The sequence below is a fragment of the Nipponia nippon genome, unplaced genomic scaffold, assembly GCF_047370975.1.
Source record: "Nipponia nippon isolate SJK-2023a ecotype South Korea unplaced genomic scaffold, ASM4737097v1 scaffold_5, whole genome shotgun sequence".
NCBI classification, from domain to species: Eukaryota; Metazoa; Chordata; class Aves; order Pelecaniformes; family Threskiornithidae; genus Nipponia; species Nipponia nippon.
The window spans coordinates 65,919,756-65,941,367 of record NW_028262369.1 but is presented as its reverse complement, the minus strand read 5'-3'; the positions used below and the strand labels follow the sequence as shown (position 1 = coordinate 65,941,367).

At 41.6% G+C, this 21,612-nt stretch overlaps 1 protein-coding gene across 3 annotated transcripts in view; it reads right to left on the bottom strand.

Annotated features, from left to right (window-relative positions):
- MFSD6 (major facilitator superfamily domain containing 6) overlaps positions 1–20,728 on the bottom strand; it is a 30,588-nt gene extending 9,860 nt beyond the window's left edge. For 2 of the 3 annotated variants that reach the window (XM_087731696.1, XM_087731698.1), the window contains exons 1-3: positions 18,749–18,886; positions 8,682–10,278; positions 3,072–3,169 (exon numbers count right to left, since the gene is read on the bottom strand). In XM_087731696.1, the coding sequence (XP_087587822.1) occupies positions 3,072–3,169; positions 8,682–10,225 (1,642 nt within the window). In that variant the 5' untranslated portion in view covers positions 10,226–10,278; positions 18,749–18,886. Of the gene's footprint in view, positions 1–3,071; positions 3,170–8,681; positions 10,279–18,748; positions 18,887–19,271; positions 19,322–20,642 lie in introns of those variants that run through there. The other variant, XM_087731697.1, reaches the window with a different exon arrangement.
- Positions 20,729–21,612: the final 884 nt, after the last annotated feature.

Genomic DNA, 21,612 nt, shown 5'->3' with positions numbered 1-21,612 from the left:
GTTGGATAACTGCCAAGTGAAAAGAGCTGATTTTCAGGTTATCAATACAGATTTGTAATTTAGAAAATTTGTTATGCAAATTGGTGAGCTAGCATAGCTGTTACCAGAGAATTTGGACCACTGCTTTGGAACAATAAATTGCAGCTAACTAGCATATCAAAACTTAATCTGTTAAGTGCAAAATGAACAAGATTGCTTGCATGTTCACAGACTGATGACATTATATATACACACACTATACGCATCTGCCTACAAGGATGTCTTGAAATTTTCAGTTATTAAAGATTCAGCCTAAGCTCTTATTTTCATACATTGCCATGTGCAAGTCAATACAGCATACAGATTCAAAACTCTAAATTAAGAAGTGAGTTTAAATCTCCTCATTTACTCCTTTGAGAGCGCAATGCACTTAAAGTGTCCTCCCCATCCCAGTTACAGACAGCAACTGAAACACAGCATGGTTCTTATTACAATCAATAGATGCAGTTTGCAGAGTCATCCTCCAAAAATCTCTCCATGCCCTTCAGCACAGCACATGGGGATAATCCTTCTTCTATTGCAGAAACATATTAAAAAGAAAAATAAATTCTTTACGAAAGTCAGCTGAAAGCACTGTTGACCTTAAAACCCCTCCAGCTGACGGAAATGGAATTTACATAGAATTTGACAGCTTCCTAGAAAAAGAGTTATGTACAATTATAATGAGGACTTCACCAAGGGATTTAAAAAAAACTATCAACTCGATGCAGTCACATGGCCCACATGGTACTCACATGTTCTGCACAATCTACTCTTTTTTTTGTTTTTAAATACTCCTAATCCTTACATATGCAAAGCAGCTACAACTCTTACCTCCCTCTGTCAATAAACTCACTCAACAAAAATAAGAGCTTCCACCTCACCAAATTTCGTTAAGGTGTCACCTCTTATCCCTACTGACAGATTCAGTGGATGTGTAGGAAAGAAAGCAGAGCCCAAAGAAACAGGATTTGGTAACTGCTGCAAAACAAATAATGAATCAAGATGAGATTAAAACTGGTAAGAGCGAGGAAGGGAAAAGAATAAGGGGGGGGGGTGGTCAACAGTACTTCTAAAAAGATAAACTTGATCTCCCATTCAGCGACACTGAATGAGATTACTGGAACATAACAAATGTAGTGCCAGTAATTAGACACACATATAGTGCACCTATGGACTTCACAGACACTAATAAACCATGTTAGATGCAGGCTGAAAAGTGCACATAGAACACAAAGAGGCTTTCGGGGGCAGGGGTGCATGTGTACGTGTTTGGTTTGTTTTTAGCTTTCTCATTTGCTGACTATAAATAACTGCAAATAGCAAGATTAACCCAAGTATACATGATTCAGCAGTGGCTAGATATAGTCTGGTGGATAAATTTATGAGAAAGTATTATTTCGAAGGTCCTTAGTTTTTTCTTCAAATCTCGATTACTCAAGATTACACCACACAAAAACCCCACCAAAACAGCTCCCTCACAGCCTTGCTGTAAAAGCAAACCTACATATTAACCAATTCATATTGAAATTTCAACAGAATAAAAACAAGATTCGAAGTAAAAGAAACTTTTTTTCTCAGCCATGACTATAGGATGCTTCCGTGCACAAACTTATGGCTGTATAGTTGAGACACAAGTTTTTTTTCCTATATTTTGAGTTGAGGTGTCTTTGAAACAGGATTACCTAAGAGGTAATACCCAAAGCTTTGTATTCATCATTTGTGCCCTCTAGATGTTTAAGCAGGCAAGAGTATAACACATATGCATTCTTCAGGTTCTTTGCAACATTTTCATATTTTAACACTTGGTATGAATGATGAAGTTATCAATTCAATAGCTGCGGCTCAGGGCTTTTTTAATAACAAAATTCAGAGGTTTGCTATTGAGGCGCTTTTAATACAATAAACTGTTTTTGTTAGCAGGGAGGGAAGGAGCCAGGACACAAACAGGTTTCTTTCTATGTATATGTAGAGATCTACACAGTGCTCTCCAACACCATTTCATAACTCAAGTTAAAACCCACCTTACAAAGATTTCTGTAAATATAGTAGAAAAAGTTAATGCAAATTCGAATTATGCTGGACACAGAAGAATAAAATTTCTAAGTATAATCTGTGGAAAATTTTCTTAGTAGTATTGTATAAAGCCAAAATACTGGCTTTAACAAAGATGGTACAATTATTTTTAAAGGCAGGGAGAATATTTTCTGCATTTAAATTATCCATTCTCTTGCAAGCCGAAATACTTCAGTATTCTTCATATACTGAAGAAACAGAAAGTAAAACAGTTTAGATTTTTCCTGGTTTTGAGAAGTGGTACCCACTACAAAGACACAAAAAAATGTTGTAAAATTTAAGGTAGAACAATTTATACTTTAATATTGCAATGAAGGTCTTACAGACTTCTTTGACAACACGACTTGAAAACGGGGCTCAAATTACCTTTCACAGACCACACCTCTGTTCTTCTAATTAAATTAGTTAAAAGGCAAGTATCTTAAAGAAGCTCTACTAGCACAGACAAAGCTATTGAAAGAAATGCCTCTCTAGCTATTAAAAAAAGAAAATTCTATAGTTGAAAGGTATTCGTTGAACAATACCATTGAAAAAACTACAAAATATTTTAACAGAAACAGAATGACCCAGACTATGTTGTGGGGTTTGTTTTGTTGTGTTTTTTTAATGGCATCCTTTCAAGAACCACAACCTTTTGCATGTAACGAAGTTCACATTTACCACCAAACAGGATCTGCAGTAGGGGTGTACCGCAGCTCGTGCTTCTGTCTCTTTGTTTGGTTAAAGGGTGTGTTGGTCTCGCACAGTTCTGTTTGAATAAACAGAGAACTGTGCACAATCAAATGCAAACCCACCCTTTTGACGTCAAGTATTTCCCAAGATAAACAGTAATGTTTTATGAACCTGGGTATTCTGAAATATTTGTGGTCAAAAAAACAGAGAAAGACCAGATTTTTACTTAATCACAGTTCACTTGAAAACAAGATCAATGTAAGCACCTGGTCTTATACTGGAAGGGCATTACTGCACTGTCTTACCTTGAAGTACTTCCATCGGAAGAACAGTCCAGGCATTTTCCAGATACGAGATGTAAATGTATCGAGCTGTATTACAGGCAAGACCAATATAAAGCACTCTAAAGGAAGTAAGGAAAAGAGAAGTTAGGATAGTTTGCACTTCCCTTTTTTTGTATGTTAGAACATACCTTGCTGCTTCAGAAATCATTTGCACATGTACAAACAGTTTGCCAGCCTAAAACATTTGCTCAACACAAAATACGTTCTTTAAGTCCTGCACCCAAACATAAACTCTCCTCTTGCCCACTCCAAACACATATTCAAACCAAGGCTAAAGTTAAGACTCTCTTCAAAATCCTAATGGGGGAAAAAAAAAAAAAATCCAAGGGACAGCAGATCCACTGAGCTTTTAACTAAGCTCTGTAGTTCCATGCCACGCTCTACACAGGACTGTACTTCAGAGAGACCGTTTCTAACCACATTCAGCATCCTTTCCAAACAATCTTCTTTTCTAATCATTCAGAGATTCATTCTTCCATTTTAATGTAAGCCTGGGGCAGGTTTGTATTAGATGAATTAATTTTGCCCCAATTAATATAAGTTTATAGTCCCAGTATCTGCAAACTGCTCAGAACTACTCGAAAAACACATCCCACAGAAGCAATATGGTTTATAACAACATGCCTCAGGATAAAACTTAACCATCCTGTTGAAAAGCAGCAGATGCTGCATCTCAGAACAAACAGAAAAAAAGCTCTTGTAACAGTTTTTAAACAATGAAGCACAAAGACTATTTGTGCAGTGCATTTCCCATTGCATGTTAAACCTGATGACTTTTCCCTTCCATTTTTCAGAGTTAGCTTAGCTTACCTCTGGGGTGCTTATTCATCCAGCTATCTTTCTCTTATTTTTAGATGAATCTTTGGAAACAGACTTAATTCAAAACATGTTTTTAGCTAGAGAGAAGATGCTACTGCAACCTTTAAAGATTTTTTTTCAGGGACAAGGGTTTTATTATTTTATTATTATATTATTTTATTATTTATTGTCCAAATATGGGTTCTTGGTTGACCCCCAGTTTGGCACATGTGAAATAAATGCAATTGATAAGGTGTAAGCACAGACACTGTGGAAAGGCTCATTATTCTCTGTGCTGCATTTTTAGTTAGTTATTCTACAAAAGCACACAGAGATTTAATTAAACGGTACATAGCCACTGAAAAATCTAGAGTGAGATGCAATCATAAAAATGCAGTATCTTGTTAACATTTGAGGTCTCTGAATGTTGACAGCTAAAATACCAGTACCATAGTTTTCATCATGTCAGCGATATCAAAAAACATTCAAAATTGTAAAGAGAGGTCTGTGGGTTTCCCAACAACGTGGATTTGCAGAAGACAACATATTTTACTTTCCACAAGTTGGGTAAGCTTGCAGGAAGTTCCCCCCCCCAAATCACACATCAGACCAAGCTGTGTTGCTTCCAGATACATGTCCAGATGCATGTCCACGAATAGCTGGTTTAAGCTGCCTTTAGGCAACACAAGCCCAAGTATTCATCGAAGAAAACATGGAAAGCCATGAAAAAGTTCAGTATTATAAAATAAAAAGAACAAACTTGTTCTTTGCACCACGCGTCATAAATTTCATCTCCCCCTTTAATTAATGCCTTCTGTTCCAAACAAACAACTTAGTTCCTTTAGTAGCCACAACTTAATGTAATTCTTATGTACGGTCACATTTCTGAAGTGTATTAGGACACATTTGCCACAAAAGGTAAGCAAACATACAAGGTCTGCAGGCTCCTTTCCTCATTCCCCCCGCTAGTAAGGCCCAGGGTGATGCACACTCTTGGGAATACAAAGGAATCACCTCACCATATACTTGTTTTTCCTCATCAGCAGTACAGATGCGCCCAGCTCTGCTTAGGGCCAGTTCTTGCCCACTTAATTTCACTTTTGTCTAGCAAAAACTTCACCTGTGCACCAAGAACTTTCTTCCCATCTCAGCTGTTCCCTATCACGGCCAGACCAGAGCTGTGAAGAAGTCTCCTACTGCTTCATAGTTTTTCTATCATCACTAACACACTCCGCTACCTGTGCTTCTCTGCCATGTTACACTTGCAGAAAGATTTGGATTCAGAGTTTAAGAGCAGCAATTTAGTCAGGTTCTACCTTTTAATTTGTTGGACTATGTACAGAGTTTCAGGTAAATTACAGTTCACGAAGATTTCTATAATTATGCTTCTGGAGGGGTACGTCACACGAGAACTTCTGTGTATTTACAGATTCTTTTAAAAAATGTTTTTATAATAATCACTTAGGCTCTTTATCAGACCTAAATGGATAATGTAAATATGTTCCTTATGAACCCTATATGCAGTATCCACAGAGACACCATATTCAGTTTACAGGCTAAACATTTAAAACATTGAATCTATATTTATGTTAAGGAGACTAAGCTGTTTACAGCCATGACCACCAGTCTCCGCTTCCTATAAAAACTCACATGCTGGAATGATGGTCAGACAAACACATTCAAGCTTAACCTCAAGTAGGAAGTTATTTTCAGAGGTTAACATCATCTTCCTAAACTCAATGTCAGTTATGAGTGCTTCTACACAGGATACAATTCAACCATGGTGTCTGAATATTTGATAGCCAGTTTTGTACGCTTTTCCATCGCAATATCCTCTCAAAGAACTTACGGCCTTCACCACACTTTCTGATTACTTTTTTAAATCTTTAATTTACTTTTAAATGAAAATCTGCTCTGTCATCTCTCAGAACGTGGCTGGAGGACGCAAGGCAAAAAATACCCTTCTAACATCTGCAATATTCCCTCCCCTTGTAAATCATAGAACAGCATTCTAGCTGCACCGATCACTGTCATTACTCCAGATTCATCTAATGGCCTGCTAATATACAATGTTAGAAACACTAGCAGCATGTATAACATATGCACACATGCAGTGCACATGTGTATGAACAGTAAAGCTAATGAAGTCAGAAATCAGGCATTTTAATCAGCACGTTTATTATGGTCATGCTTAAAACGCTTGAACAATAATTTGAGTATTAATTAAAAAAAACCTGTGAAAACAGAATAGGTTTCAAAATGTTGTAAGGATCTTATATGCCAACACCTACAATGGTAGAAACAGAAAGCTTTACAAGGCTAGAAAAGGAAAACTGAGCTTCTATCTGACAAGGCTGTAAAGCCTGTTTTCTTGTACTTCCACAGAGGACAGTCAACAGCATTTTTTCCTGCTACTGTGACAGTGCAAGCAATTCTGGTATTTATGCCTGTCTTCAAAGAATTAGGACAGGAAGGAAAGATTCAATGATAAGGTTCAAATAAATACTGCAAAAAGACTGTCTGCATCTAGGAGTCTAACAACACAGAAGAAAGAGTGCAAATACCCTTGTAAAAAAAAAAAAAATTAACAACATTAGTGCCAGAAGTTAACAGAAGGTGGAACAACCTCAGCACTGAAGTCATCTTACCAAAAAGAGATGTCAAGCCACCTTCCCTCTAACTGTGAAATACCCTGCGAAATATTCACTGCTGGCTGTGGATTAAGAGGTACTTCTGTCTTATTTCATGCAAGACCTTACACCAGAATTCCCATGAACATATAACTGCTTTTATGCCAAAACAGTAAACAAGGAATTTTCAGCTATTTAAAAAAAAAAAAAAAGATATAAAATATCTAAAAGATATAAAATATCTGGGCTAAGACAGTTCCAAGAAGGATATATAGTTGGAGGCTATTGGTTCTTATTAATGGGAGAAACAATATCTGTACTATAAGGCAGCAGACATATACAGAACTATTGAAGAATATGAGCTATGAACTCCTATACATTCCTCTTTAAAAAAAAAAAAAAGTTTGCCTCTTCTTGAACAAACCATGCATTATACAAAGTTCAAAAAGTACAAGAAGAAAGGCAACCAGAAGGAGACATCTCATAAACTGTGATGACTAAATACAAGTAAGCATTAGATAACATTAAAATATGACTATTACGCATTTCCCAGGTGTAGCTGTAAAGAATGTTGTTTCGTTGCAAACAGGAGCTAGTGTTTTAACAACTTAATCTTGATCCAATCTTGGCTTCATAGTCTTAATAGTGCAAAATCAAAAAAAAAAAAAAAAAAGAGGAGTTAATCCTGTACGACATCTTTCCTTTTACTGGCCAATCCTCCTCTCCCCTACTATTTCATCTACCATTGAAGCCTACCATTCTTTTGTTTTTCGTTCTTTCTCTATTTGAAGTCTAAGCTTGAATTTTGTACTATAACAATATACATTGACAGAGCATACCCAAGCTATCTTTAGCTATCAAGACTGTGATCTGTTCTCACCACTCCTCCATCATCATATCCTTCCTCCAGTCTTTGCATGCAAGGTGCCGTATTTTCTCATACTAATTATTGCCAAATTCAGAGATTAAAAGACTGACTCAAAGTAAAGAGATCCTCGTCAGTTTAAAGGATGTCAACCCCCCATCTTTTAAGTAATCTCTCAAATTACCGTGCTAAGCATCTCAAACATTTTAGTAGAGATCAAATGAATCAAAAAATTCATTCCAATAAAAGCAAAACAAAAAAACAAAGAGCAAAACCACAGAACAGAATGCACAAAAAGAACAGTGCAGACAGCTTAAAAAATACTTACACCTCAATGACTGCATGATTATAAACAGGACATTTGGAAAAGGCATGATGCTAACAGTACACAGAGCTCTGTGCTCAGTTGCGCAGAGTACCCGAGTAAATATAAAAAAACCCTTTACGACTTCATTAACTCAGATTCCTCCCTATCTCTCCTCCCCTGAGCTTTTTTGAAGAAGAGTGAAGGGATTTAGAATATGCAGAAATTAAGTCAGTTGTGAATTTAGAGGAAAACAATGTTCACTAACATGCTGGCAGTAATCAGTTTCACTTACACAAGGCAAAAACTACGGGAGAAGCCCTGCACCGCCAGCCACTTCAGTAGCTAGCACACGCAGCTGCAACTAACGGAAGAGAGCAAGGAACTGAACTAGCAAGTGACGCTACCAGGCTGCAACCTCATTCTGCCAACACCCAGATTATGAGGGCATGTGCACAGGAGGTGCTCACCTCGCTTCTTCATCTCATCCTCCTCCCCTCTCAGCATGCAAGTGACCCCTTTCCAGGCTACTCTGGGGGCAAAGAACTACCCCGCAAGGAGAAACAGGCTAAAGCAGGTTTCCAGAATGCTGCTACTCATCAGGAAAAAAACTGTAAAATTAATGGTATTTATATGTCAAAAGAGACAATCCTTGAGTGGGTAGCGATTTGTAAAGATCTCTAACAGAGCTTTGCATCAGTGAACTAGGATGTCTTCTGGAACTGTCTGCAAAAGGTTACGATGCCAGGCATAATGCACATACTAACACACAACTAAAATGCAAAGGAAGCATTTCAGAGCATATTCAACTCCTAAAATAATAATTAAAAAATTCCATCAGGCACGCTACATAACTGAGCAGGACTTGAAATTTTAAAATAAAAGGATTAACTTGAATTTCACTTTGTAACATAAGGCTAAGCCTGAAATTCAACATTTTTTGTATAGCGCTCTAATGATTGCTAACATCTTACCTGATATGACCAACCAATTCAATCAATTTGTGGCTGAAGAAGTAGGCAGTCAGCTCAGACACGTGACTAAGCACAGAACAAACTCCAAAGAGAGTGGTGGTGCCATTCAGGTCTTCCAAGTGCCAGTAAAGAAAGGTGAACACAAAGCCATATCCAAACCCCATGAACCACGCCACGAAGAGCACTGAGCCGTACTGGATACTACACAGCAGTTTTATGAGGTCCCAAAAACTGAAAGACTGCGACTGGCTCATACTGGTAGGAGTGTTATCGGAGGATTCATTGGAGGCATTTCTGTCCACCTGTGAGATTTCTACCTCTTTTCTCTTATTTTCGTCTTGTTTGAAGTGCGCATAATGAAATCGAAACTGGGTGGCCACAATTAATGCCATTGTCATCAGAACACCAAAAACGATGAAAACTATCCTGTAGTTCTTGTACTCGGGAGCTTTACATCCTTGACCTTCAATGCTAACTTCTGTATGGGTATAGTCAATGCCAATTCCCACGGAGAGCATGGCCAATCCCCAGCCTAGAGACCCCCACATACGCTGCAATCCATACCGGTCCCTGTGTTTGCCGAGGTACTGCAGTGTTACGGTGTCCACAATAGTAACAGAGGAAGCACTGAAAAATTCTCCTATTATGACAACCAGCAAAATGAGTAGAAAGATGGCTTCTACTTCTTGCTGATCATAAACGAGCACAGCTTGGTCAGAAGGCATCGGCTTTGTGGTGATAGCAGCTGGGGTGGTACTCGGAGTTGCATTCCCTGGTGAGACTGGGCTAATGGTGGTGTTTTTCAAAATAAAATGGGTGCTGTTTTCCAAGACAAACTCCACATCTTTGCTCTGCGTAGGTAACAGGAATGTTATTTCAGGATTAGCTGTCCCTGTTGTTTCCAAAGTGACTGGACTGGAAGTGAGCAGGTCTCTCTTCCCACGAACTTTCGGGGATGCAGTACTCACTGTGGTTAGCGGAGAAGACATCGAGGCATTTTGCGAAACAGTTGTTAAAAGGCTGCTTGCGTTGGTGGGATGTGCTGGGGGAAGGCCCTTTGGTACGCATCTTAAGGTGGCTGGTCTAACAAATCCAATCCCCAGGTTAAATAAAACCCAGCATAAAAGCGAAAAGAGGAGGACAATCTTCCCTTTCTTGAAGCGATCTGCCACCACTCCCCAGAAGGGAGCACTGCAAAACTCGATAAAGTACCTGATGCCCACCAGAAGTCCACTCTGACTGGGTGACATACCCAGCTGCTTGTAATACACAGGCAGCAGGGGGTAGAGAGAGCCATATGCAGAATAAAAGAAAAAATAAAAGACCTTTGAGATCAGAAGATCATTGTTTATTTTGACGCAGTGCTTCTCTAACCAATCTAGCTCTTCATCTGGGACAGCAGTTGTCTCCATCGAAGGGGATTCATTCTGGGGTGGCAACTCTTGATCCTTGGAAATGCCATTGAAAGGATCAGCAAGCACGTACTTTCTCTTCTGTTCTTCTTCATCATCAGTTAGAATGGCAACCTTATCATCAGCTGCCATGGTTTACCACAAGAATCCAATATCTGGTGCGCTCTCAAGGAACTAGGTCTACCCTGCGAACAAATAAAACATAACGTGGTTAAGGTGCAACACGGGAACAGACCTGCAATGCCAGTCATCAAGGACAAAGATGGCTTCTTTCTAAGTGACATTCCTGAGCAATAAATACAATACCAGGGTGGGGAAGACCATTTGTCTAGACTACTGGTACGCAGTAGCATCAATAAAAATGTGTTTTATGACCAGTTCTGTGAAGTTCTCCCAACAGCAGCTTTAATATTGTGCAATAAAACATCTTTCATGGTTAGGACAGAGAATAATTTATATATTCAAAGTTACTGTGGCAATTAAGTGCTAGCATTTGCAAGTCTTTTCTTTCGAGTTGCCTTTTCTCCCCCAAGGCTAACTGCTTTATTTCCAGTATTTCCTACTATACCAAAGGATAGCCATGATTTCATAATTAAATAATGCAGCCGCATATATATGGGGTTTTTTTTAATTATCAAAACAAATTATTATCTGAAGCCTCATGATGGCCTTCAAAAGGTTCATCAATCTCCTCTTGAAACGTGGTTTTCTAAGCACTCCACAACCACAGCAGAAATTGGTGGGACGCTTGAGCTTCTAGGCTGAATGGGAAGAGAGGTGGAGATTAGGATGGGGCTTTAAGATTAAAACAAGGGACCCTCAAAATTAGGATAACAACCTCAAAGGCATCTAAGACCTGGGAGCAAAGAAACACAGGGACAGAAAATGAGTGTAGGCCCTACAATGATCCCTTCAAGTCAAATTCTGAAATTGAAGAAAAAGGTGGATTGGGAGATAACTCTACTACAGCTGCGCACACTTAACCTTTGCAGAAGTAAAGGACTGCAAAACTGACAAGCAACACTTAAAAATAAATGCACCACTACTTAGACATAGATTTGACCAACCAGCTTTCACATTTAAAAACAACAAGCCATTCTAATAAGCTAGGCTAGCTAACAGAAGCTGTCCTTTCAAGGAATAAAAAAAAGCTCTGCCAGCAGGCTATCAGCTCAAAATCATTATATTAGGCAACTATTTTTGCAATATTAATACCTGTAAATTTAACCTAGGAAGATTAGCTCATGTTCATTATGAGAAAGTTAAACATTTAATAGAGATTTTGGTTTTTTAATCCCTTTGGCGTTTCAATTAGTGTTACTATCACACAGGAACCTTTTCAAGGATCAACGTTTGAAAAGAGCATTTTATTCCAGAAGAACCTGAAATTTCTCCAGGAGCACTCAATTTATGACTGGGAATATCTTCTCTAGGAATTCAAAGTATTTTTTTTGCAGGTCTGCACTTTATTCCCACTAGAAGACCTCCAATGAAATTGCAGTCTTTCAAAACTCAAGTGAAAGCACAGTATCATCCCCTTAAAATTAGTCATGCATTGATATATCCAGTGCCTTTAAATTATTTAATTATAATTCAGAATTCATTTAAATACTGACAATGGATTTGCAAACCGATACAGGGCTAATAACAGAAAACAGACTCTAACATTCACAAGTATGTTAAATTAATTGACCTTACTGATCCAACATACACATAACAGCTGACAGAACAAGCCATGGATACTTCTAAAAACAACAGTCCATTGAAATAATCTAAACCTTACACAGTTCAGTGACAGACAAGTCTAAAAATACCACCATTAAGGCCCCAAACACTCATGAGGTTTGTGTGTGTTTTTCACTTTGAAATGTCATTTCTACGGGATACTATCTACAAGGATCTCTGGTTTCACTTAGGGAGAAAAGGTTGCATAAAAATCTTGGAACCTTAAATATTCATGTATTCAAGGTCAGAAGTTAATCAAAATGATGCCAGCACCTACACACAGACTGCTTTTTTCTCCAGTTTCTTCAGAGACAATCCTATTTAAAAAAAAAAAAAGTACTTCTAGTGTCAAAAGATTAGAAAAAGTCCTAATTAAGTTGTTAGAACAGTCAAATGTGAAAACACATTTTCTTGCTCTTACCTGCTACCATCAAAAGCCACGTGAAACAAAAACAAGCAGCTGTCTAGTTAGCTCCTGCAATTTTCAGTTCAGTCAGTCACTTCCACCTGACAGCTGGAAGGACTGTGGGTTTTTTGCTCATACGTTCACTCATTTTTGGCTTCTATATCCACAAAACAAGTCCTTCTAATGAGTAAATTAGATCAGTCATCATCTGTGCTTTTATTTTCCTTACGCCTCCCCTTGCTTTGACAACAAAGACTCCAGAACTTGTGCAGGGCCCCACTTATGTCAAGGGGACATAACTGAGGTTTCAGCGTTATTCCTGCGTCCTACCAAAACCAGTATATGCTCATCTATTTACAGCAACTTGCTTACTAGCTGTATCAGAGCTTAAAAGCATTTAATTTTGGAGAGTAAATTTCCTCCCCTACCCTACCCCCATGACATAAGATAGAACTCACATTTTAACCACTTTGATATTAGGACAACTTCTTTGCAAGTATGAATTGAAATTATCCTGATTTAAACAACGCAGCCATATTCCTTGTACCTACATATGAGCTCTGAACCACGAGCTCTGATTTCATGTAAATTATACCAAAGGCTTTTAGAGCAATTAGTATTCAGTCTTTTTTAATTCAGTTTCCCTTTTCTATTGGAATGGGACTTCAATTTTGTACATTATATGAATAGTGGGTATATTAAAAATTGTCATAAGGCCAATCTTTAAACACTTGAGTTGCTGCATCTTCTCCGCCCCTCCATAACTTATATCTGCCCCAGCATCCATCTTCTTCTAACCCACTGTGTGCAAGGATTAATCCAAAAGATACACTCCTAGTATTCTGACTAGAACATCTTGGGTAAGAATGCTATGGAAAGTATATTTCATAATAATTTCAGTAAATATTTTCCCACCCTGAGAGTGTTTCATTGAATATTATTAATAACACAGAATATACTCTTTAAAAATGTAACAGCATCAAGACTGGTAGGAGCCATATGGCATTCTTTAATGTTTTGATCACTAGTTTGTTTAGGAGTCAGGTTTTTGAAAGTGATTTTATTTAGCAATTTTTTAAATTCTAAAAATAAATTACTGAAAGTGAGGAAACCATCAAAGTGGTATCGTTACCAAATGATCTACAAAAAAATGTAATAATCTACAGGGCTTTCCTTCTACTGACAAAAAAGCCATGCCAGTCAGGGATTGAATGTGCAGCAAATCAAAAACCAATGTACTTTTAAGTGAGAAGAGACTAGTTATCTACTCGTTATTTTAACCATAGCCTTCAAATACTGCATCTTCACTTTGCAAAAACTTTTTCTGAGCCACAAGACAGTAGGAGGATAGAAGACAGCACTACCAGCAAGTTTAAAATGAACAACAGAGAACAGGAGCGAGGAAGAAAGGTTCAGAGAGTAAACAGAATGGATTTCCGCACGAATATAAATTTTAACTTGTTTGAGGCAGAACAGAGCATAAAATTTTGGTAGAGGCCTGTTGAATGTCATCAGTCCAGCCAGGTCAAGCGAGACCAGAGGGGTTGCAGAGTAGTAACATCACTCGGAAAAACAGGAGTAACAGTTTTGAAGCTATCTTCCCTAAACGTAGTTAAGTGCACAAACAGACAACAAAGCCCTAACAGGCAGATTGGAAGAAACTTCTGCAGAGATTCTGAGGAGGCCCCGCAAAGGGAAAGGGAAGAGGCGTCGCAAGCGGACAGCACAGCAGATGTACGTCACAAGAAAGCACCTTGGTCCTCCGACAGACAAACAAGCTTTTGTCTTCTCACAGGCTTATGTTTCCAAACCACTACAGAACTCGGAAGAGAGAACCGCGCCTTTGTTCCCTCATCATCCCATCAACCCGACATGGCTACAACTGAAAACGACTTCATGAAACTCTGAACCGCCCGCTTCCCCCCAACCCATGATCCTACCCTACAGGCCCAGGAGCCCAAGCCCTTGCCCACAGCTGCACAGGAAGCTTGCGGCCAACCCAGCCTTCTCGGACTGGGGGTGATTCTGCAAGAGCACTCGTGCTGAGCCTGCTTATGGACGAGTGCGTGCGCTTCTTTTCAGATACAAAGAATATACTTGTTAACCACAAGACTGTTCTTCCTTCAAGCCTTGCATAGACCGGATTTTCTTCTCTAAGTACTAGAGTCTATTATTTTTTCTAAGTTTCCTGATACAGATTGCTGCTGCCTGGTTTGTATCTATTCCTCCAGCAAGTCAAAATCCACTTTTCAAACCCTTACATCTATGACACGTCTTTCATCCAGTCATCTTCTGCAAACAGGTACAGGAACTTTCCTGCAGACTTGTACCTTTGAGCAACTATCTGAGGAACAGAGAAAAAACCACTTGTCCCAAGGAATTCAGTGATGACAATGCAACGGTCATTTTAATGACTGTAACGAGGCTCTTTGGCAGCTAGGTGGAAAGAGGCAAATATGGGTATTCTACATTTAGTTAAGTAGCTTCTTGGCATTCTTGCCTTTTTTATTTTTTAAAATCAATCCTCATTTACTCTAGCTCTCCTAATAATTAAGAGGATTTCAAGATCAGAAAGGATAAAAAACTAATCTATTCAAGACAACCTGAAATTACAAGAAGTTCCTTATAAAACAAAGGAAAATGATAATAAGGAAAATAATATAGTATACTAAAAACTCAGATCTCCCCTTGGAGTCACTCTTCCCAAAACACTTGCTTTGCACTGTATCTCAGGAGGAAAAAAAAAAAAAAAAGCCAATCAACAGATCAGACTGGGGTAGCAAATCTCTAAACCTCTCAGGGAAAATATCATGGCACTTAGAGCACAAGGCATTAAAACTTCATTTGCAGACCAACAGGAAGTTAGATTTGGGGTGAAGGAGTACAGCTGTTTTTAAATGAAGTTTAATTCAGCATATATATTCCATTCACTAGGCTTTGGGAATTAAAGTATAATTAAGACTCACAAAGAAGAGCCTCAAAGTCAGGGTTTGGATGTATACTGAATGTAAAAAACAAACAAACAAAAAAAAAAAACCCACAGGACAGTTCATCAGAAGACAGTGAAAATGATCAACAGCAGCTTAACCTGTTAAATACCTAGCAAAATCACCACAGAAGATTTGTATTTATACATTCTCAGAAAACATATTCTAAGAGTAGAATTTCAAAACAGGAATCATTAATTAATCTCTCAAGCAACATGCAGCTGTAAGAACGGAGCAGACTAGCTGGCTGTTTGCATTGTGTGGATAAATCAAAGGCAGCCAACACGGCATCACATCTTATTTTACCCCTTTCAGACTTTCACTGACTAGCAAACTGACTTGGTAGCAAACACATGGAATTCCACATCAAGTTTTCATACGAACATTTTAGGATCTGCTAATAGTAAACATGTTTCATGAATAAACCTTTAAGTCACTAATTATTGTTTGATTTAGAAGAGGTCTGTGCTAGAGAAGTAGACTTAAAAAATTATCCATCTTCCAAAGAAAGCTCACCTCACTCATCCCCCGGCCGGTGAAACTGCCACGAGCGCACCCATCATATTGCTCATGCACACTACCTCCTCCTCAGCCCGCCGTGTCTCATCGGTCTAAACTACAAAACCATTGGATCAAAGGCTTTCTGCTGCAGTATCTGTGCGGCATCCCTCAGAATTGAGCCCTGCATCCAGCAGGCCTACAAGGCATCGCTGTAATAAACATGAATAATAGACTATGTTTTCCATTTCCAAGCAAGTTTCACCTCTAAGGAACAGCCTGGTGCTGTCGCCTGCGTCCATGCCAAAAAGGAGAATGTTATGCAGACAACTCACATCATGACAGAGGAGTGCATAGACTTCATTTACTCCTGCATCACGTTCCCAAACCTCTCCTAGGTTTGCCAACCTCCAGGCGGAGCCCTTGGAGGGGCTGTCCCCTGCCAAGCCATACAGGCCAACTCAGGGCAGGCTGACCCACCTGCCCACATCACCATCCCCGGCGCTCTAAAGGCAAGCAGTCCTTCTGTGAGGCCCCAGCACGGACACCTTACTCGGAATTTATAAAATCAGGAATAAATCACATTTAGCGAATTAACTCGGTGCTGGGAAATATATTTATTTCAAATCTGAAGCGAGACATTAGTGTCGTAACATTAACCACCATAATTAGGGTTTCCATGAAGTGAAACCACCTCGTTCTAAAACACTTAACTCTTAAAATTGCCTTATTTTGTGTTCCTTGGCATGCACTTACTTAATGTTTTGGTCTATAGGTTTTTCTGCTTCATTCAATATGCATATAAAACCCCACATACTTTGACACATTTAGTCAATTAGATTGCGAGACTACAGTATGTCTGAAGTATGTCAAGATCAGGTTTATAATAGGTTTAATGCACTTTATAATAGGCCTGAAGTTGCTAAGTTGATACAATAGTGGTAGTATTAACATTAAAGAAGACAAGAACACTATCAAATCCTCATCTGTTAAAGAAAAACCATTAAACTCACATCTTAGGACTCCTGCTTTCCAATCATGTTTTCCATTTAATATGTGCAAATTAAGGTGTCTTAGTAGACTATTTTTTAACCAGTTTATTTTTAGTCAGTATTAGACTCCAATTTTTTTAACCAGTTCTTAATTTACCAACTACGCATCTACGCTGCCAAGGTTTACACTTCATTAATGACGGTAAATTAACAAGCGTGCCTTCAACTACGGACCAGGCAAGTGCCCAGAGTCAGAGCTGAAGTACTCCACAAGCACAGCTGCTTCCAGCGCTGGGGAGGGATGCAGGCACCCAGCTGCACCACCAAGTCCAGCAGCGGCAAGAGCAGCGGTCCGCTTCAAAACGGAGAGGCCTGCCAGGCAACACCCAGCCTCGGGGACCAGCCGCCGCTACGGCGGCCGGACCACGTCACCGGTTCACGCTCTCCCGCACTGCTATACGAATTCAGGCCCATTGGGCTGTAGCTGAAGATTAAGATGAATTTCAGGTTGCGTGTAAGTTGTGCCCTAGCACCAGCTACATTAGCGATCAACCACAGCTTCCTCACATTAGCTCCTTGCATCATCAGCTTTTGTTCTCATATTCTCATATTCTCACTCCACCTGTTTTTTTTTTCTTCCGAAACTGCTTAGGATTTTTACTGGGTTTATGACTGCTATAACAAACACCATCCTTAAAAAGAGGATTGTTTTCTTTTCCCCTGTTCCCCAGTGGGTCCTCAGAGAGCACAAACAATAAAATAAATGTCGCCTTTGCCCACTATTTATATCCAGGGAAACAAATAAAAAAGAAAAAGCTAAAAAACTAGCATTTTACAATCTTTTTTCTTGGACATTACTAAATATAGCAGACAACTAGGCCCTATATATCTTAGTAAGGTGATAATGTTTTGAGCGAGTTTTTAATGAAATACTTCAATGTCATGTTCAGACAGCAACTCTCCTCTCCCCTAAACTCCAGGTTTATCACTCTTCAAGACTGCATTTTTCATTAACACAACATTTTAAAAGAGCCTGCTGCTAAAACTTTAGAGCTGCTGATCAAATATGGGTTTTAAACTCCATCTAACTTAGGATATAACAGGCATCCATAACACCTATGGTACCTCCAGCACTGATTTCTTGAACAAGCATCTATTCCTATCCTTGTTCTGATAAACAGAGGAGCAACTGACAACCTGCTTACTAAAAATTATTGTATTTTAAGGATTTAAGGGTTCAGAAACTGAGTGACAGCTACACGTAACACCACGCCCAGACGCGGGCAGCAGGGACAAACCCGGGGATGCCTGTGCGGGAGTTCCCACAGGCCACGGCCCAGCCAGCAGCCACCTCCGGGGACCCCGACGCTGTCGCCAGTGGTCTCGTAGGAGGGCACGGGGCATTTGGCGTGGGATGGCTCGGTCGCGCATACGGTGCTTACACTTCAACCACAACGCTGAGCTTCTGGAGATGAGGGTCGGCATCCCAATGAGGTCACGGCTTAGCCACAATTAACGTCAGGGGACCTCAACAAGAGCGAAGCCAGCGCGCACCCACCACCCGGCTCAGCTGAGGAGCAGCTGACCGGCTCCAGCGCGGCGCAGGCAGGAAACACCTCCGAGGAGGGAAAGCTGCACGGAGCAGCCGTTAAGGAGGGAAGGAAAAGGCTGAGGCAAGGGCCCAACGGCAGCATCCCGGGCGGCTGCGGGGACCAGGCCCGCCGCCCCCGCTGGGAGGGAGCTGGAGCCGGCGCCGGGTCAGAGATCGGGGGGGCACGGCCTCACCGGCTGCCCGGCTGCCACCGGCCGCGGCGAGGTGCGCCACAGCCGGCCCGCCGGCCGCCTCGTCCGCCGGCGGCCCCGCGGCGCGGCCCGCGGCGCCGCAGCGAGCCCCGGGTCGGTCCCCGCCGGCCCGCGGCCGGGCCCGCCCGCTGCCGGCGCCCCGTGGAGCGCGGGCAGGGGAGGCGGCGGCCCCCGGCCGGGCGGCCTGCCGCGGGCCTGGCTGCCGGCCCGGCCCCCCGCGCTCCGCGGGGCCGCGCTGACTCACCTCGCCCGGGGGCGGCTCCGGGGGGGCGCTCAGCCGGGCGCATCGCAGCCCCCTCCCGCCGCCGCCTCCTGCCGCCGCGGCTGCTGCGGGCGGCGGCTCCGCGCACCCTGGGCCGCCCCCCCCCGGCCGGGCCGTGCCGCGCCGCGCCGCCGCCGCCGCGCAGGGGCGCAGCGGGGAGGGAGGGAGGGAGCCGCCCCCCGCCGCGGGGGGGCCGCGCACCCGCCCGCCCGGCGCCGCCTCCGCGCCCCCCGGGCGGCCGGGCCAGGCCGGCGCCGCCAGCGACCGGAGGGCGGGAGGGGGCTCCGGGCAGGGCGGGAAAGAGTCGGGCTACTTACCTGCTGCGCGGAGGCTGCGGGTGGCAGATCCGCACCCGCGCGGGGCCGCCGGCTGGACGCTTGGTTTAAAAATAGCGTTTGGGGAGCGTTCGTGGACCCTAAGCAAGCGAATAACTCAACCTTCATAGTGCTTCCCGCTCCCGGGAAGTGCCAAACACCTATTGCGGCATAAAGAATTAAATTATTACCTGTAGTGCTTTCCGCAGCCACTGGCATCACCCCTTCGCTGACATTGTGCCTAGAATTATATACAAATAAAATTACGTAAACGCTTAAAACAACAACATAAACTTGCCCCCGCCCCGCAGTAATTATTGAGGCAGAAAAACACAGGCAGGGAGGATAACTTCCCGAGCAACAGCTGAGCCATGTTGCACTATCAAAAGGTCAGCGGTGTTCAGCTAAAGAAGGGGGAATAATCGAGACAGAAAGTGAAAGGCCAGCCTGAGATTTGGGGTGTTTATCAGCCCTGAACTGAAGAGGAGGTGGTGAAGTTGGTTGAGGATTAGGCTGAAGCGATGGCGTTCTGTACACAAGAGCTCAGACTGGGCCGTAGTCCAAGCAGAGTCAATAGAGCGAGCAGCCTCCGCTGGCCATCCCTCCCGGCGGCGCAGCACCGGCGGTTTCTGCCCAGGACAGGGACCAGGCTGCGGACAGCGTTAACTGGGATGCCACAGGACAAATGCAGTCCTACTGGCATCTTCTTATTTGTACCTCTCTTTTTGAGGGTGGATCCCCCTTTCCTCAAGGAAAAAAATATTTGCGTTATTTTGCCCAAGGGAAGAAATTGAGAGAAAACTACAAGTTTGCGTAATTGAGGCAGATGGAGAGGAACAGGGGCACCATGGGCTTTTGACCCATTTAATTTGAGTCCTCACTCAAGTGAAAAGGACACCAGTCCCTGCGGAAGGCAACACGCTCTCAAGGTCGTGCCCCTGCCACGCAACCGTACGGATGGGGTGCAGTCTTTGTCTGTGGATACACAGGCCATTGAGGACCCCATCCGATTAAACGCTTGCCAACCCCTACAGTAAAGGCCGCTCCTGAAGGAGGCAGGAGACAAAAGCTGAATCTCACAGGGGAGATGACCTGGGGCAGGAGAAGGCTTGTTTATCATCTGTCACTAGAAGGATTTTCAAAACTTCATCTTTGAGAATCTCCCCCACGGCTAGTTAACCACAGAGAGAAACCACGTCTGAGCGCAGGAGGAGCAGGCCTCCTGTAATCTTGCAGAATTCAGAGACAGACAAATATTGGCTCATATAGTGGGGGTTTTATTACAAAATATTCCTGTAATAAACCGGATGTCAGCTCCAACCAAAATTATTTATCTTGATGGAGACTTTTTGGCAAATTACTACAAATGCTTTTAGGGAGAACATGTATTTCAAGTCATTTCCAGTCATTGTTTCTGAACTGAAAAGGGAAAGGTGATCTTTGTAGTCGCAGACTACATTTACTGGAGCCATAAAAGCAGTCTTTCCCTAAACTCTGGTAACTCAACATCGCCCACCGCACACTAAGAATGTGACCATCTTCTGCAGCTTTGCTTGTATTACCTTTTCTTGGAGCTGTGTTTTTGAGGAGTTACACCCTGATCATTCCTCTTCCTTCTGCTTGGTTTCGGAGGTGGCAGGGATATTTCCTAAAAAACAAAAATTAAAAAAAAATGCTCTCTGAATGGAGGAATTAAGACAAAATGTGTAACATTTCTTTGCAGGCTGTTGCATAACCTGGTATGTGAACAAGAAGTTACAGCTGAGGACCAGAGTACAGAATATGACTAATACAGAGTAATTTACAATGTTTTCTTTATATATATAAAACCACCTTTTTATATATATATAAATATGTGTCTGTATATATATCTTTATATATATATATATATATATAAAATGGTTTCTTACTGAGTTTAAAAGCCCAATCCAGTACCGACTGGGCTCGGTCCCATAGCTCAGACTGGGGTCTGCTGCCTGCGTTCAGTAAGCATCCTAAGGCAAGCACTGCGAAAAGCCTCAGCGCTGAACAGCGTTACTCCAGCCTGACCAGCTACTCCAGCATGAGCAGAACTGAACATAATGGGGCTCTGCACGGTTATTCCTTTCAGCGAGGCTCCGTGTAAAGATCTGGATTACAGCCTGTTAGAAATTATTACACTTGCTCAGAGAGTTCTTCCTCTGTTCTTTCAGCTATGAAAATGAGGATTAGCAAAAATGGAGAAACTGCTGCACTGCACACAAACTGTCCCAATGTATTTTTATCACAAAAAGCTATATATTTCTAGCCAAAGCAGTGTTCAGAGAAAAGGAAACGTAGTTGTAAGCTACTTAAGGTACCAAGTTTTCCATTAAAACACTTGCTAGTATAAAACATTACGGAAAATAAAAAGCTGAGTCAGGTGTAAAATCCATTGAAATTAATTGAAAGATGTCTTTTTTCAAGCTGGATCAAGCTCTGAATCACAGTAAAATGTAATATACGGAGAAACTACCAAACAGCAGTCTTCTTCTCTTAGCTAATAGATAGAGT